The sequence below is a fragment of the Phascolarctos cinereus genome, unplaced genomic scaffold (assembly GCF_003287225.1).
Source record: "Phascolarctos cinereus isolate Bilbo 61053 unplaced genomic scaffold, phaCin_HiC Scaffold_4;HRSCAF=312, whole genome shotgun sequence".
Taxonomy (NCBI): domain Eukaryota; kingdom Metazoa; phylum Chordata; class Mammalia; order Diprotodontia; family Phascolarctidae; genus Phascolarctos; species Phascolarctos cinereus.
This window is the reverse complement of record NW_027555847.1, coordinates 729509257-729524613: the sequence shown is the minus strand read 5'-3', so window position 1 is coordinate 729524613 and position 15357 is coordinate 729509257. Positions and strand designations below refer to the sequence as shown.

Here is a 15357-nt window from a genome sequence, read left to right as displayed (position 1 = left end):
CTAACACATATTAGCTCATTTGACCCTGGCAACTGCCTGGGGAGGTAGGGGATATTATGATCGCTATTTTTCAGTTGGGGAAACTGAGACAAACAGATGAAGTGGCTTGCCCTAGGAAACACCCAAAGCTGAATTTGAACTCTGGGCTTCCTGAGACTGGCCCCAGGGCTCTATGCACTGAGTCCTCAGCAGCTTCTGGTGGGTTACAAGGTCTTACAACCAAAAAGAGCCTTCTTGGGGCAGCTAGGTGGCGCAGTGGATAGAGCACTGGCCCTGAAGTCAGGAGGACCTGAGTTCAAATCTGACCTCAGACCAAACACTTGACACTTACTAGCTGTGTGACGCTGGGCAAGTCACTTAACCCCAATTGCCTAAAAAAAAAAAAAAGACAAAGAGAGCCTTCATACAGAGGGGGATGGCACTCTTAGGGAAATGGTGAATGTGAGCAGCTGGAGTAAAGTGGGTCCCCTATTGTCTCCAGTACCAGCTTCCCCAGGGGCCTGGGTGCCCCCCATTCTGCCCAGCTGGCTGGGCTAGCAAAGAGGGGAGCTCAGGGAGTACATATACCATTTCAGGAGGGGGCCCTCAGCACCTCCCACCCACCTGCACTGGCCCCTCCATGAGCACTCTCTCCCTCTGTTTCAAGTTTCTCTTTATCTGTGGTCTCTGGGGTTAGACTGGGAGCTTCCTGAGGGCAGGGCCTATCTTTGGTCTTTCTTGGCATCTCTGGCACTTAGTTAAGTGTTTAATAAACACCTACTGACAGATGGACTTCTTCCCAGGGTCCAAATGCAAGCAATCCACAAGCCAGAGAGCCCCCAGGTGGCTGGAGGTGTTGGGAAAAGAAGCCCTGGAGAAATTATGACCTGTGACAGCACCAGGGGCCGGGATCAGAGACTAAAGAGAATGTGGGATAGACATAGACAGATAAAACAGAGACAGACATAGACAGAGAGGAGAGAGACAGACTGACAGGAGCAAGAGAGACAGGGAGAGGGAGACAGAGAGAGACACAGAGAGAAGGAGACAGAGAGAGACAGAGAAAGGGAGAGAGAGAAGAGACAGAGATAGAAAGAGACAGACAGAGACAGCAGAGAGAGAGAGAGAGAGAGAGAGAGAGAGAGAGAGAGAGAGAGAGAGAGAGAGAGAGAGAGAAAGAGAGAGAGAAACAGGGAGCTACTGCAGGAGGTAGGAAATGGGAGAGGGAGGAAGAAGGGTTGGGAGGATGCCCATCAGGACATAGCAGTTTCCTACAGGCCCTGACCCTTAGGGAGCCAGGGGTATACTGAGCCCAGGCCATTGGCACCAAGGACACACACGGCACAGAAAGGCAGAGCGGATCACCGGATCGTCGGCCGCAGCCCTGGGGGGGAAGTAGCAAAATCCCACCCGGCCATCCCCTCTCCCTCCCCAGCCCCCAGCGTTTCTCAGACACCCGGTGTACTACCGGGTAGGAGGGGGCGTGGCCGCTCCGCCCAATCGGAGGCGTCCGCGTCCCCGACCAGCCAATCGGAGCCTTGGCCCGCCCCGTGCCGGACTCACTCCTGGACCCAGACCTCTTCAGCTCCAGGGGTTCAAGACCCACCGGCCTTGCTCTGCTCCTCCAGCCCGCCCCAGAGCTAGCGTTCGCAGTCCGCTGAGTCCTGCCCTTGGGGCCCCTCACCGAGTGGGCTCCACCCCCGTCCCCTCCCGCCGCCCCTGGGGACCAAGCGTCAGTCCCTCCGCCAGACACTCCTTCCGCGGAGTCCTTTACCAGCCGCCCTGGGAAGGGCGCTCCCGGAGCTCCCGCCGCGCAGTCCCAGCCCATCCGGCCGCCATGCCCTACGTGGAGCTGGACACCAGCCTGCCCGCCGCCCGGCTACCCAGCGGCCTGAGCCAGCGCCTGTGCGCTGCGACCGCGGCCGTGCTGGGCAAGCCCCAGGACGTGAGTGCTCCCCGGGCGCCCCTGGCTGCCTTGATCGGGCCTCCAGACTGGCCCCTGACCACCTTGATCCGGCACCCCCTCCCTCCCCCCCTACTGGCCCCAGGCCCCCAGAGCCCCAGCCCCCAGAGTAGCGCCTGCCTCCGTACCCCGTAACCTCCATCCTGGCCCAGTCCCTGGTGTGCTTGACCCTGGCCTCCGTACTGCCTTCCTTGCCTGGCCTTTCACCTTCTGGCCTCTCTCTCCTCCTGGGCCCCTACTGCCCACAGACCTGGCTCCTGGCATTCATGGCCCAAGATTCCTTCCCTGGAGGCTTTATTGGCCTCAGTGTCTGTCCTTGGCCCCTGCCTCTGGTCCTTGCTCCATGGCCCAGGACTCCCTCTTGTCTCTTTCCTGGCCTCTACCACCCTGGGCTCCTGCAGCTTCTGTCAGCCTCAGCTTGGCCTCCCTCCTGTCTTTCTCCTGCCTTTCCCCAAGTCCCGGCCCTGGCTCCCGTTTCTGCCTGGGCCTCCCAACTACCCTCTACTGCCTAGTCTCTGGTGACCTTCTTCCTCCTTTTCTCTGCAGAAAGTGAATGTGATTGTGAGGCCAGACCTCACCATGATACTGGGTGGTTCAGGGGACCCCTGTGCCCAGCTCATAGTCTCCTCCATTGGCGTGGTTGGCACAGCGGAGGAGAACCGGGACCACAGCGCCAAGTTCTTTGAGTTCCTCACCAAGGAACTGAGCCTGAGTCAGGACCGGTAGGTCCCAGCCCTGGGAATGGGGGAAGATTTTAGGGGGATCCCCAAATGCCTGGATTGGAGTCCCAAGTCAGGACACTTACTCTCTTGTGTGACCTTGGCAAGTCACTTATTGATTCTGGGCCTCAGTTTCCTTATCTGTGAAATGAGGCAATTGAACTAATTGGCCACTTAGCTCTAGAGCTAGGACCTTCTGACTCTTGGATGCTTGGAGTCCAAAGATCCTTCCTACTTAACTTTCTGGGGTATTATGAAAGAAATGTCCAGGCCAGTCCCACATCTTAGCCTGTCATTCCAGGTTCTAGAGTCTCTAGCCTGGACTCTGGCCTCCTTTTCTGGGCTTACTTCTGTGTTTGCTGACCTGGCCCTTCTCCCTCCTGCCTACCTGGGTGCTGTATGCATAGGCTCCAAAAAGCAGCCCTAAAAAAACCCAAACAAACAACCAAGGGGCAGCTAGGTGGCACAGTGGATAGAGCACCGGCCCTGGATTCAGGAGGACCTGAGTTAAAATCCGGCCTCAGACACATAACACTTACTAGCTGTGTGACCTTGGGCAAGTCACTTAACCCCACTGCCTAAGCCCAGCAAAAAAAAAAAACCCTCAAACCCCCAAAAAGCAGCCCTAAGTCCCCTCCCCCAGGCCACTTTGTGACCTTTTCTCCTGTGCCCCAGCCCAGGGCCCCAGGGCTGAGCTCCTTTGGCAGGGCCCACTGAACCAGCTCAGTTGGTGCCCCCAGAGAAATCCTGCCGACTGGAAATGATGAGGATAACAATAATGCTAGCATGTGAAGATGTGTGAGCACTTTATAAATACTATCTTATGTGGGTCTCACAACAGTAGGTGCCTCTATTGTTGCCCCATTTACAAATGAGGAAACTGAGGCAAACAGAGGCTAAGTGGCTTGCCTAGGATTGTACTCAGGAAGTGTCTGAGGCAGGATTTAATTCAGGGCTCGCTGACTCCAGGCCTTTTGCTCTGTGCACAGTGGCGCCCCCTCCCTGTTGGGGGAGGTGGTGGTGAGCCACAGTGACCTGGGCTGGTCCGGTCAGGGGTGTTTGGGGGTAATGATGACAGGATTGAGGTCCAGGCCCCTTTCTATTTCCATAGTTACAGGTTTCTCTGCTTCAGTGTATGGGAGTGTAGCTGAATGAGAAGCTCCAGCCAGGAGGCCAGACTGGGAGCTGAGACCTGAGTTCTAATCCTAGCTCAGTCTCTGACTGCCTCTGCCCATGACAAATCACTGAATCTGTCTGGGGCTCACTTTCTCCCTGTGTAGAATGAAGGGGCAAACCATGGTTTTCTGACAGGGCAAAGCTTTCCTGAGGTGTGAAGGCCATTTCCTGCTGTCCCCTCCCCACCAATGGACAGACAGATGGCTGGCAGAGGGCAGCAGACATTGCTGCTTGATTCCGGGCCCAGGGAGAATCCCTGGGCTCTCTTCTTGTCTGATCTACAGACCCAGGAGGAGGGAGAAGGTTGTGCAGTGGTCAGGGGCTAACCTAGCTAGCAGGCAGAGGCCTGACCTGGCCCCTCTCCCTCTCCCCTGCCTTCCTGAGTGCTGCATGCACAGGGTCCGAAGAGCAGCTTGGGAGGCTGTGGGAGCAGGGATGGAGGGCTCTGTGTGACAGGTGCTGGAGGGTGAGACCGACAGTGACTGGAGACAGCTGGCCCATCCTCTTCCTTCCTGCAGGATTAACATTCGGTTCTACCCCCTGGAGCCTTGGCAAATTGGCAAAAAGGGCACAGTGATGACATTTCTGTGAGCAGCCCAGAGATGGTGCTGATGGACCAGTGGGGTCTCTGCCCCCACACGAACCAAGGATCTCTTTAGGGCGCACAGAATAAAATGGAGCCCCATGTTTGGCTGAGCATTGACTCATTTTTCCCAAGCCCAGAGGGGGAGGCTGATGGGGTCGGGGTTGGCTGGAGGCATTCACAAGGTCCCATCTATGGCAAGGGCAGGTCACCAGCAGAGCTCACCCCCAGGCCTTTGGATCCCGAGGAAATGGCCATCCTCGGGGCTGCGACCACCTTGGAAAGCGGCTAGGTGCAGAGGGTTCAGATGGACTGACTCCTGTCTTCCCTCTGGGAGGGACAGTGGACATCTCCACTCTGTCCAAAGCCCCGGCTGCTCAGCCTGAGTCATGATGTGAGAGGGCAGCCAGGGCTGGTGAATGTAGGAAGGCCAGGAGTGGGTCTCCAAGGTAATGTTGATTCAGCTGGAGTCTGGGCCCACCCCTGGAGCTGGCCTGCTTAGCTGGTCTACAGTCCTCATGAGGCCCTGGTAGAGCCCAGACAGCTCCTGTGACGGGGATGATGCAGCTGGGTTGTGCTGTGCGCTGGGACAGTATCTCAGATGGGGCCTGAGGGTCTTGGGGCCAAAGTCTGGCAAAGCAGTTTACTGTTGGTGTGACCGGTCCCTGGACTGCCTCAGTTTCCTCCTTTATCATGAAACTGTCCCCCAAGGTTTCCTGTGTCCATCTCATTGTCACGATCTCATAGCCTTTTCTCCATCCTCATCCTCCTTGACCTGGCAGCCTCTCCTCCCAAAGCTGGCCAGATGCTGCTGTCTTCTATCATCCTCCCCTTTCAGTCTCTCCTCCTTGTGGCTGGTCCCACCCCTCCCCCATTGGCTCAGGCTGGATCCCTCCCCTCCTTTCTACCCCCCTGACATTCTCCCAGCTGCAGTCCTCTGTGCAAACGACCCCCTAGTCCATCGGTCCAGCCTTCATCTCTCCAAACTCCAGCATCTCCAGCTGACTCCCTCTTCCTTGAGGGGCCCAAAGTGACCTAAGTCAAAACCAGAAAACATGATGACAGGCCAGAGCAGAGGGGTCAGCAGAAAAAGACGGAATGAAGTAGGGATGATGGGAAGACTTTCTCGTGCTTGAGTGTAAAGGAAAGATCACCTTCACGGGAATGAGGTGGGGGACACTGGCCTAGGCCTAGACAGCGGCATCTCTGAAAAAGCCGGAGGGCCGGCTCCTGGCTGGTGCGGGTGTGGGCTGTGGCACCCTCAAAGTGATCCCCATCATAGAAGAGGCATGGTGGGCGGGGCCTCCCGATGGCCCATGGAAGGCATTCAGGATGGGGATTGAAAACAGACGCCGCAGGCAGGGGCGTGCTGCTGCACCCTGGCCCCCTCCTCTTATTGTACTCACTAGAGGAGAAAAGCAGGCACTGAAGAAACGCCACAGTCTGGGGTCATAGAGCAGAATGACCTAAACAGAACAAAGGGGCGTCAGTCCCCAGGACGCACTTCCAAAGAGGCCAAGGGAGAAATGGTGGGACATGATTTGAGCAGCTTCATTTGATACTGGAGAAAAACTGGCAGAAATTAGGTTGACAACATCTTCGCCACACGCCTCAACAGACGAGAAATGAATTCAGTACAAAAGTCGGGAAAAGCAGAGTGGAGAAGGGAAGGCGGCGCCCCCGCGGCCGGCTCTGCCCTCGGCCGCTATCCGAGTCAGTGGCTCTGCCCCAAAGGCCCGCCAGACCGCGAGTGGGCCGAGGAAGCCGATGCCAGTCTGTGGGAGGCGCGCATAGAAGGCCAGCCTGCGGTCCGAGCCGGGCAAGCCGTTGAGGGCGGCAGTGCACAGAACCGAGGCCTCGGACGCTTCCTAGCGGTGTGACCCTGGGCGAGGCCCTTGAGTTCTTCACTTGTTTCCTCTCTGGGAGCCCCCCCCGCCTCTCTGAGCGTCCCCGGTCTCTCTGGGCGCCTGACCCACGTAGCAGAGGTGGCCCTCCCTTTCCCCTACCCCTCTCTGGGGAGTAACCTAGGCAAGTCCTCCCTCCCTGACGGCAGGTCCACAATAGGCGCCTAATCAATGCTAGCGCTGGCAGGCCCAGGCCCTGGGGAGTCTCCAGAGAGGGGCCCGGCCCGAGCCTCCCCGGGGGCGGCCAGCCCTGGGGCTAGTCCAGCGGCTCCTGGTGCCCCACGGCGCCACAGGTACACGGTAGGCCGCCCCAGACCAGGGGCATCACACAGAGGTAGGGAAGGGATGGCCAGAGTCGCGCCCACAGTCAGGCCTGTGCCCGCCCCCTGAGGTCACTTCCTGTCATGACCCCTCCTGCTTCCTGCTCCCCTCCCCCAGCGGAGAACGAATGGCCCCTCCCTCCCACCGCGAGCGCGACTTTAAGTCAGAAGAGGGGCCTAGCTTTGGGTGATGGGGGGAGGGCTCCTTCCCCGCCTACCCCCGCTGTGAGGTCAGTTCCTCTCTTTTTCACGCCTCCTTCCTGCGAGGGGACGCTCACTTCCGGCCGTGGACCCGCCCTCTGACCTGGCTCAGCAGCCCGGAAAACAAAGTCTGAACGGCCCCTCCTTCCCCGGTTAGAGCTATGACGTCACCTATGGTACCGCCCTTTTCCCTCCGATTGGCCTAAGTCATCTGCAGCAGCAGCCAATCGGCGTGCCCGTTGTTGGCCAGCTCCCGCGCCGGCTTTTGCTCTCCCTTCTGCGCCCGCGCGAGGTCTCACTGAGCCGGGAGCAACCGAAACAGTTGTCAGGACGCCTAGGTGGGTGAGGTGGGAGTGGAGCTGGTCGGGGTTACGGGGTACCGGGGCCGCGGTCCTCCCCTCCCCCGTGTCACAAGAGGGTCCTGGGCTTTGCAGTCCATTCCTGCCGTGCCTCAGTTTCCCCCTGTGTCACAAGAGGGCCCCAGGTGCTGCAGCCCCTGCGGCCTGTCCCGCCGTGCCTCAGTTTCCCCCATGTCAGTACTTTAGTAAAGTGGGCGCCAGCAGTCAGGATCTCAGCACAGGGAGGACATTTGGGGTCCAGGGAAAGGAGAAGACAGAGACCCCAGGGGGCAGGGGGTGAGGCCCCGTGACCAGTCCGTCGGCCGTCCCCCCCCAAGCCCCGCACCCCCTTCTTTTCAGAGGGGCTCAAGAGGTCGGGAAGGGAGGGGCTGGGAGGCCGGCCCCAGGAGAAGAGGCAGCGTGAGCAAAGGCGCGGAGGCCGGAGAGCCGCAGTCCGCAGGGGCAGAGCTGGCGGCCGGTGCACACGCGCCCACCTTTAAAAACGATGAATTCTGTCCACCATTTCCCGGCTCCCCCAACAGCTGTGGCCCCTCCTGCCCTGGCCGTGTGTCTGCAGGCCCCCTCCGTCCCCTCCACGCCGTGGGGGGCACCTCAGGACCCTCCCGGGGCCCCTCAGGGGGCGCTTCCTGAGGCCAGGCTGGCCGGTGGCCGCAGGGCTCCCTGGAGGCCGCCACCCTGCTCCCCGGCCCACCTCGGTTTGCAGTCCTCCGCTGTCGGCCCTTTGGGCCCCGGGGTGGGGGCTGTGGGGTGGAGGCTCCACGTCATGTGAACTCCCCAGCCCCTGCGGCCTCAAGCCGCTCACCACCCCCTTGGCCCTCGGGCCTCACCCCCACCGCCCCTGGGTGTGTGTGTGTGACTGTGTGTATATGTGAGTGTGTGTGTATGTGAGTGTGTGTTTATGTGTATGTGTGGTCACCACCCCATGTGTGTGTATGTGAGTGTCTGTATGTATGTGTGAGTTTGTGTGTGTGTATGTATGTGAGTGTGTGGTCACCACCACCCCGTGTGTGTATATGTGGTGTATGGGCACCCCCCTGAGTGTGAGTGTGTATGTATGTGAGTGTGTATGTATGTATGTGTGTGTGGTCACCACCACCACCCCGTGTGTGTGTATGTGAATGTGTATATGTATGTATGTGAGTTTGTATGTATATGTGAGGGGGTGTATGTGTCTGTGTATGGGCACCCCCCCGTGTGTGTGTGTATGTATGTGAGTGTGTGTTTGTGTGTGTGTGTGTATCTGTGTGCATGTATGTGAGTGTGTTTGTGTGTGTGTGTGTGGTCACCACCACCCCGTGTGTGTATGTGTGTGTGTGTGTATGTGAGTGTGTGTATCTGTGTGCATGTATGTGAGTGTGTGTATGTGTCTGTGTATGGGCACCCCCCTGGGTGTGTGTGTGAGTGTGTATGTATGTGAGTGTGTATTTGTGTGTGTATGTGTGTGTGTGGTCACCCCCTGTGTGTGTATGTATGTATGTATGGGAGTTTGTGTGTGTATGTGTATGTGAGGGAGTGTGTGTATGTGTGTGCGCGTGCATGTATGTGAGTGTGTGTATGTGTCTGTGTATGGGCACCCCCCCGTGTGTGTGTGTATGTGTGTATGTATGTGAGTGTGTGTTTGTGTGGGCACCACCACCACCCCTGGATGTGTGTGTGTGTGTGTATGTGCACGTATATGAGTGTGTGTGTCTGCGTATGGATACTGGCACCACCACCCCTGGGTGTTTGTGTGTGTGTATGCGTGCGTGTGTGTGTTTGTATGTGTTTAGAGGGCCGCAGCCTGGCAGGGAGAGAAGAAGATGGTGGCGGGCATTTCTCATGCACCTACAAACAGGATCTCATCTGGGCCTCATCATCACCTTGGAGGCAGGGGTGGGGAGGGCAGTTAGGAGCTCCCATTTTATGGTTGAGGAAACTGAGGCCGACAGGGGAGGCGTGGGGGCAGATTTCCCAGACTCTGAGACTGGTTGCCTTACAAATGAGGGCTAAGGTGCCACCCTGGTGACGCGGGACGGAGGGAGAGATTGTGTATTTGCTTCACAGGGTGGTGTGTTGGGGCTTTCTAGCAGTGGTTGGAAGGTCTAGGGGTGTTCAGCCTGAAGAGAAAGGACTTTGGGGGGCAGGGACTGGGAGGGACATGATAGCCACGGTCAGGGACCCGGAAGGGGAGCCTGCCAGAGCCACCTGGGGCTGAAGTTGGAGAAGAGCTTCCTCCCAGGGAGGGCTGCCCCAGCGTGGGATGCAGTGGCTCGCCATTCTTGCAGCCTGTCCCCAGAGGCCCCAGCTCGCCATCAGGGAGGGCCTGGCCGGATGGCCAGGGACGACGGGCAGGGCCCTGAGAGGAGTCCCGGCCATTCCCAGGTCTCTTTGGTTTGCTCTCAGATGTGACCTTCTGCTGGCTCAGGGGATGGTCCATAGGAACAGTGCCTCTGCCCCTCTGTGAAGATGGTGAGTGCCTAGTGGCTCGGGCAGGGCTCTGAGGAGACAGCTGTCCCTACTGAGCCTGCAGCAGCTCATGGGGAAAGTGGGAGGGAATAAGCATTTGTGGGGCCCCTGCTGTATACCAGGCCTGGTGCTGAGCACTTTGTGAGGATGACCTCATGTGATCCTCACAACAGCCCCGGGAGGGAGGGAGGTGCCATTACTATCCTCATTTTACAGATGAGGAAAATGTGGTGAACAAAGGTTAGGTGACTTGCCCACCTCGGAAGTGTCTGAGGTGGGATTTGGACCCAGGTCTTCCTGACTCCAGACCTTCAGTCCAGGTGCAGATGGGATGTGGGACATGCCCTCGATGATAATGGCATGCCTGGACTCCTGAAGTCCAGACAGGTCCTTCTGCTGGCCTCCATGTTGGCCGGCCTTGGACGGGCAGGCCTCGGACGGGCAGGCCTCTCCTGGCTTTGGGGCCCTGGCCCAGGCTTGCCGGAGTCCTCGCAAAAGCTGTGTGTTTGCCGTGGGTTTGATGTTGGTGTCGCCTTGAGGGGGTGGCCCTGGAGCCCACACCTCCCCCTGTCACCGTGTCATGAGGTCTCCCTGCAGTGCCCAGACCAGGTCAGCGTTCGGTGCGCCAGCCGTCACCTGATCAGTAGTTTGGGGCACCTGCTCGTCTCGTGTTGGCTTTTGTCCAGCAGGGGTTCAGGGCACTCTGGCCTGACTGGTGTCTGAGGGAAGGTACAAAAACAGCCCTGTGCATGAGCTTCTGTCTCTGTGCCATGGCTCTCTAGATCCGCATTGCAGCCTTGAATGCCAGCTCCACTGTGGAGGATGACCACGAAGGGACATTCAAAAGCCACAAAACACAGACCAAGGAGGCACAGGTAAGTGGGTGGCGTCTGGCTCTCCTGCTTCTTCCGGGCCTCAGACTGTGGCGCTCCTGCTGATTGCATTCTCTCATCGTGTGGCCTGCCAGGAAGCAGCAGCTTTCTCCCTGTATCACAAAGCCTTGGACCTACAGAAGCATGACCGGTGTGAGGAGTCGGAGAGAGCATACCAGGAGCTGCTGGAGATCCGCCTGCTGCGTGAGGTGAGAGCCCGGCCCGAGGGAGGAGATCCTGCTCATCGTTTCTTACAGCCCAATGGTATTCCATCACATTCATGTACCGCTTCTTGTCCAGCAGTTCCCCGACTGGTGGGTGTCCTCTTGATTTCTAATTCTTTTCCATCACAGAAAGAGCTGCTCTGTATTTTTGTACACATGGGCACTTTTCCTCTTTCTTTGATCTCTTTGGGATACAGCCCTAGTAGTGCTATTGCTGGGTCAAAGAATGTGCACAGTTTGATAGCCCTTTGGGCATAGTTCCAAATTGCTCTCCAGAACGGTTGGACCAGTGCATTACTCCACCAGCAGTGCGCCAGTGTTCAGTTTTTCCACATCTTCTCCAACATTTATCATTTTCCTTTTCTGTCATTTAGCCAATCTGATGGGTGTGAGGTGGTACCGCAGAATTATTTTAATTTGCATTTCTCTAATCAATAATGATTTAGAGCATTTTTTCATATGACTATAGTTGGCTTTAATTTCTTCATCTGAGAACTGTCTGTTCATATTCTTTGACCGTTTATCAATTGGGGAATGACTTGTATTCTTATAAATTTGATTCAGTTCTCTTTAGATTTGAGAAATGAGGCCTTTCTCAGAGACACTGGCTGTAAAAACTGTTTCCCAGCTTTCTGCTTCCTTCCGAATCTTGGTTGCATTGCATTTGTTTGTGCAAAACCTTTTTGATTTAATGTGATCAGAGTCATCCATTTCGCACTGCATAATATTCTCTATCTCTTGTTTGATCATAAATTCTTCCCTTCTCCATAGGTCTGAGAGGTAAGCTATTCCTTGCTCTCCCAATTTGCTTATGGTTATCACACTTTATGTCTAAATCATGTACCCATCTCAACCTTATCTTGGTCTATAGGGTGTGAGATGTTGCTCTGTGCCTACTTTCTGCCATACTATTTTCCAGTTTTCCCAGTAGTTTTTGTCAAATAGTGAGTTCTTATCCCAGAAGCTGGGGTCTTTGGGTTTATCAAACAGTAGATTACTATAGTCATTTACTGGTGTGTCTTTTGTACCTAACCTATTCCACTGATCCACCACTTTATTTCTTAGCCAGTACCAAATAGTTTTGATGATTGCTGCTTTATAATATTGTTTTAGATCTGGTATGGCTAGGCCACCTTCCCTAGCATTTCTTTTCATTAGTTCCCTTGATATTCTGGACCTTTTGTTTTTCTAGATGAATTTTGTTATTATTTTTTATAGCTCTATAAAATAAATTTTTGGTAGTTTGGCACTGAATAAGTAAATTAATTTAGGTAGAATTGTCATTTTTATTGTATTAGCTAGGCCTACCCATGAGCAACTGATAGTTTTCCAATTATTTAGATCTGACTTTGTATGAAAAGTGTTTTGTAATTGTGTTCCTATAGTTCCTGGATTTGCCTTGGCAGGTAGAATTCCCAAATATTTTATGTTGTCTATAGTTATTTTAAATGGAATTTCTCTTTCTATCTCTTGCTGTTGGACTTTGTTAGTAATATATAGAAATACTGATGCTTTATGTGGGTTTATATTACTCCTGCAACTTTTCTGAATTTGTTAATTATTTCAAGTAGTTTTTTAGTTGATTTCTCTAGGATTCTCTAAGTATACCATCATATCATCTGCAAAGAGTGATATATTTCCTCATTGCCTATTCTAATTCTTTTAATTTCTTTTTCTTTTTTTTTTATTGCCAAAGCTAACATTTCTACTACAATATTAAATAATGGTGATAATGGGCATCCTTGTTTCACCCCTGATCTTATTTGGAAAGCTGCTAGCTTATCCCCATTACAGATAATGATTTCTGATGGTTTTAGGTATCAGCACCATCTTTGTGTCATAAAAGGAATTTGGTAGGGCTCCTTTGCCAATTTTCCCAAATAGTTTATATAGTATTGGAATTAATTGTTCTGTAAAGGCTTGTTAGAATTTACTTGTAAATCCATCTGGTCCTGGAGAATTTTTTCTTAGGGAGTTCATTGATGGCTTGTTTGATTTCTTTGTTTAAAATGGGGTTATTTAAGTATTTTATTTCCTCTTCTGTTAATCTGAGAATTTATATTTTTATAGATATTCATCCATTTCACTTAGATTGTCAGATTTATTGGCATACAGTTGGGCAAAATAGCTCCTAATTATTGCTTCAATTTCCTCTTCATTGGTGGTTAATTCACCCTTTTCATTTTTGATACTGGTAATTTGGTTTTCTTCTTTCTTTTTTTCTAATCAAATTAACCAAAGGTTTATCTATTTTATTGGTTTTTTTTATAAAACCAGATTTTAGTTTTATTGATTAGTTCAGTAGTTTTCTTTCAATTTTATTAATCTCAGCTTTGATTTCCAGAATTTCTAATTTGGTGTTTAATTGGAGATTTTTAATTTGTTCTTTTTCTAGCTTTTTAAATTGTATGCCCAATTCATTGATTTCCTCTTTCTCTATTTTATTCATATAAGCATTCAGAGATATAAAATTTCCCTTAAGAACTGCTTTGGCTGTTTTGCTATAAGTTTTGCTATGTTGTCTCATTATTGTCATTCTCTTGGATAAAATTATTGATTATTTCTCTGCTTTGTTGTTTGACCCACTCATTCTCTAGGCTTAGATGATTTAATTTCCAATTAGTTTTTAGCCTATCTTTCCATGGCCCTTTATTACATGTAATTTTTATTATATCTTCATCTGAAAAGGATGTATTTAATATTTCTACTTTTCTGCATTGGACTGTGAAGTTTTTATGCCCTAGTACATGGTCAGTTTTTCTGCAGGTGCCATGTACTACTGAGAAAAAGGTGTATTCCTTTCTATCCCCATTCCATTTTCTCCAGAGGTCTACCATGTCTAACTTTTCTAAAGTTCTATTCACCTCCTGAACTTCTTTCTTGTTTATTTTGTGGTTAGATTTATCTAGTTCAGAGAGAGGGAGGTTGATATCCCCCTCTAGTATAATTTTGCTTTCTCTTTCCTCCTATAACTCCCTTAACTTCTCTAAGAATTTGGATGCCATACCACTTGGTACGTGTATGTTTAGTAATGCTATTACTTCATTGTGTATGGTACCTTTTAGCAAGATGTAGTTTCCTTCCTTATCTCTTTTAATTAGTTCTATTTTTGCTTTTACTTTGTCTGAGATCAGGATTGCTGCCTCTACTTTTTTTACTTCAGCTGAAATATAATATATTCTGCTCCAGCCTTTTACCTTTATTCTTTGTGAATCTCTCTGCTTCAAATGTGTTTCTTGTAAACAGCATGTTGTAGGATTCTGTTTTTTTATCCACTCTGCTATCTGCTTCTATTTTATGGGAGAGTTCATCCCATTCATATTTACAGTTATGATTACTGTGTATTTCCCTCCATCCTGTTTTTCCTCCTGTTTATATTTTTCTCTCTTCTTCCATCCTTCCATCCTTTCCCTCCTCACCAGTGTTTTGCTTCAGATCACCATCTCCCTCAATCTGGTCTCCCTTCTATCAGCACCACCCCCTTTCCCTTTTTCCCCCTTTCCCCTGGTACTTCCTCATAGGGTAAGATAGATTTCTCTACCCAACTAAGTGTGTATGTTATTCTTTCCTTGAGCCAAATTCAATGAAAGTAAGGTTCAAACAATGTCACCCCTTCCCTTCTTTCCCTTCACTGTAATACATCTTTTGCCTCTCTTCATGTGATGTAAGTTACCCCATTCTGTCTCCCCCTTTCCTCTTCTCCCACTGCAGTCCTTTTTTCACCCCCTTTTTTTATATATCATCACATTAAAGGCTACTTATATGCACACTCTCCATCTGTGCCTATTCCTTCTAACTTCCCTAATAGAGATACAGTTCTCAAGAGTTATAAGTATCATCTTCCTGTGTATGGATGTAAAGAGTTTAATCTTAATGATTTTTCCTTTCCTGTTTACCTTTTTATGCTTCTCTTGAGTCTTGTATTTGAAGACTGAATTTTCTGTTCAGCTCTGGTCTTTTCATCAGGAATTTGAAAGTCCCCTTTTTCATTGACTGTTCATTGTTTCCCCTTTAAGGTTATGCTCAGTTTCACTGGGTAGTTGATTCTTGGTTCTAATCCTAGCTCCTTTGTCTTCCAGAATATCATATTCCAAGTCCTCTGATCCTTTCATGTAGAAGCTGCTAAGTCCTGTGTAATCCTGACTGTTGCTCCTTGATATTTAAATTGTTTCTTTCTGGCTGCTTGTAGCATTTTCTCCTAGACTTGATAATTCTGGAATTTGGCTACTATATTCCTTGGACTTTTTTTTCATTTTGGAATCTCTTTCAGGAAGTGAATGGTGAATTCTTTCAATATCTATTTTAGCCTCTGGATCCAGGATATCAAGGCAGTTTTCCTTGATAATTTTTTGAAAGATGCTGTCTAGGCTCTTTTTTTTTGATCGTGGCTTTCAGGTAGTCCAGTAGTTTTAAAATTATTTCCCCTGGATCCATTTTCCAGGTCAGTTGTTTTTCCAACGAGATATTTTACATTTTCTTCTATTTTGTCATTCTTTTAATTTTGTTTGACTGAAGAGTTAATAGCTTCCACTTGCCCGATTCTGATTTTTAAGGAATTATTTTCTTCATTGAGCTTTTGGACCTCCTTTTCTACTTGGCTAATTATACTTTT

General features: G+C 51.4%; 2 protein-coding genes across 5 annotated transcripts in view; both read left to right on the top strand.

Annotated features, from left to right (window-relative positions):
- The first annotated feature begins 1524 nt into the window (after nt 1-1524).
- On the top strand, nt 1525-4533 carry DDT (D-dopachrome tautomerase). The gene is made up of 3 exons (XM_020977691.2): nt 1525-1924; nt 2489-2664; nt 4356-4533. The coding sequence occupies exons 1-3, from the start codon at nt 1817-1819 to the stop codon at nt 4426-4428; spliced, it is 357 nt and encodes a 118-aa protein (XP_020833350.1). The 5' UTR covers nt 1525-1816; the 3' UTR covers nt 4429-4533.
- A 100-nt stretch (nt 4534-4633) lies between these two features.
- Nucleotides 4634-15357, top strand: part of CABIN1 (calcineurin binding protein 1) — a 108122-nt gene continuing 97398 nt past the window's right edge. For 3 of the 4 annotated variants that reach the window (XR_013485626.1, XM_020977566.2, XM_020977564.2), the window contains exons 1-4: nt 4634-7183; nt 9587-9652; nt 10432-10524; nt 10617-10730. Coding sequence is in view for 3 of the 4 variants with exons in the window: in XM_020977566.2 (XP_020833225.1) it covers nt 9650-9652; nt 10432-10524; nt 10617-10730 (210 nt within the window). In the remaining variant the exon portion in view is untranslated. Of the gene's footprint in view, nt 7184-9565; nt 9653-10431; nt 10525-10616; nt 10731-15357 lie in introns of all 4 variants that reach the window. The other variant, XM_020977565.2, reaches the window with a different exon arrangement.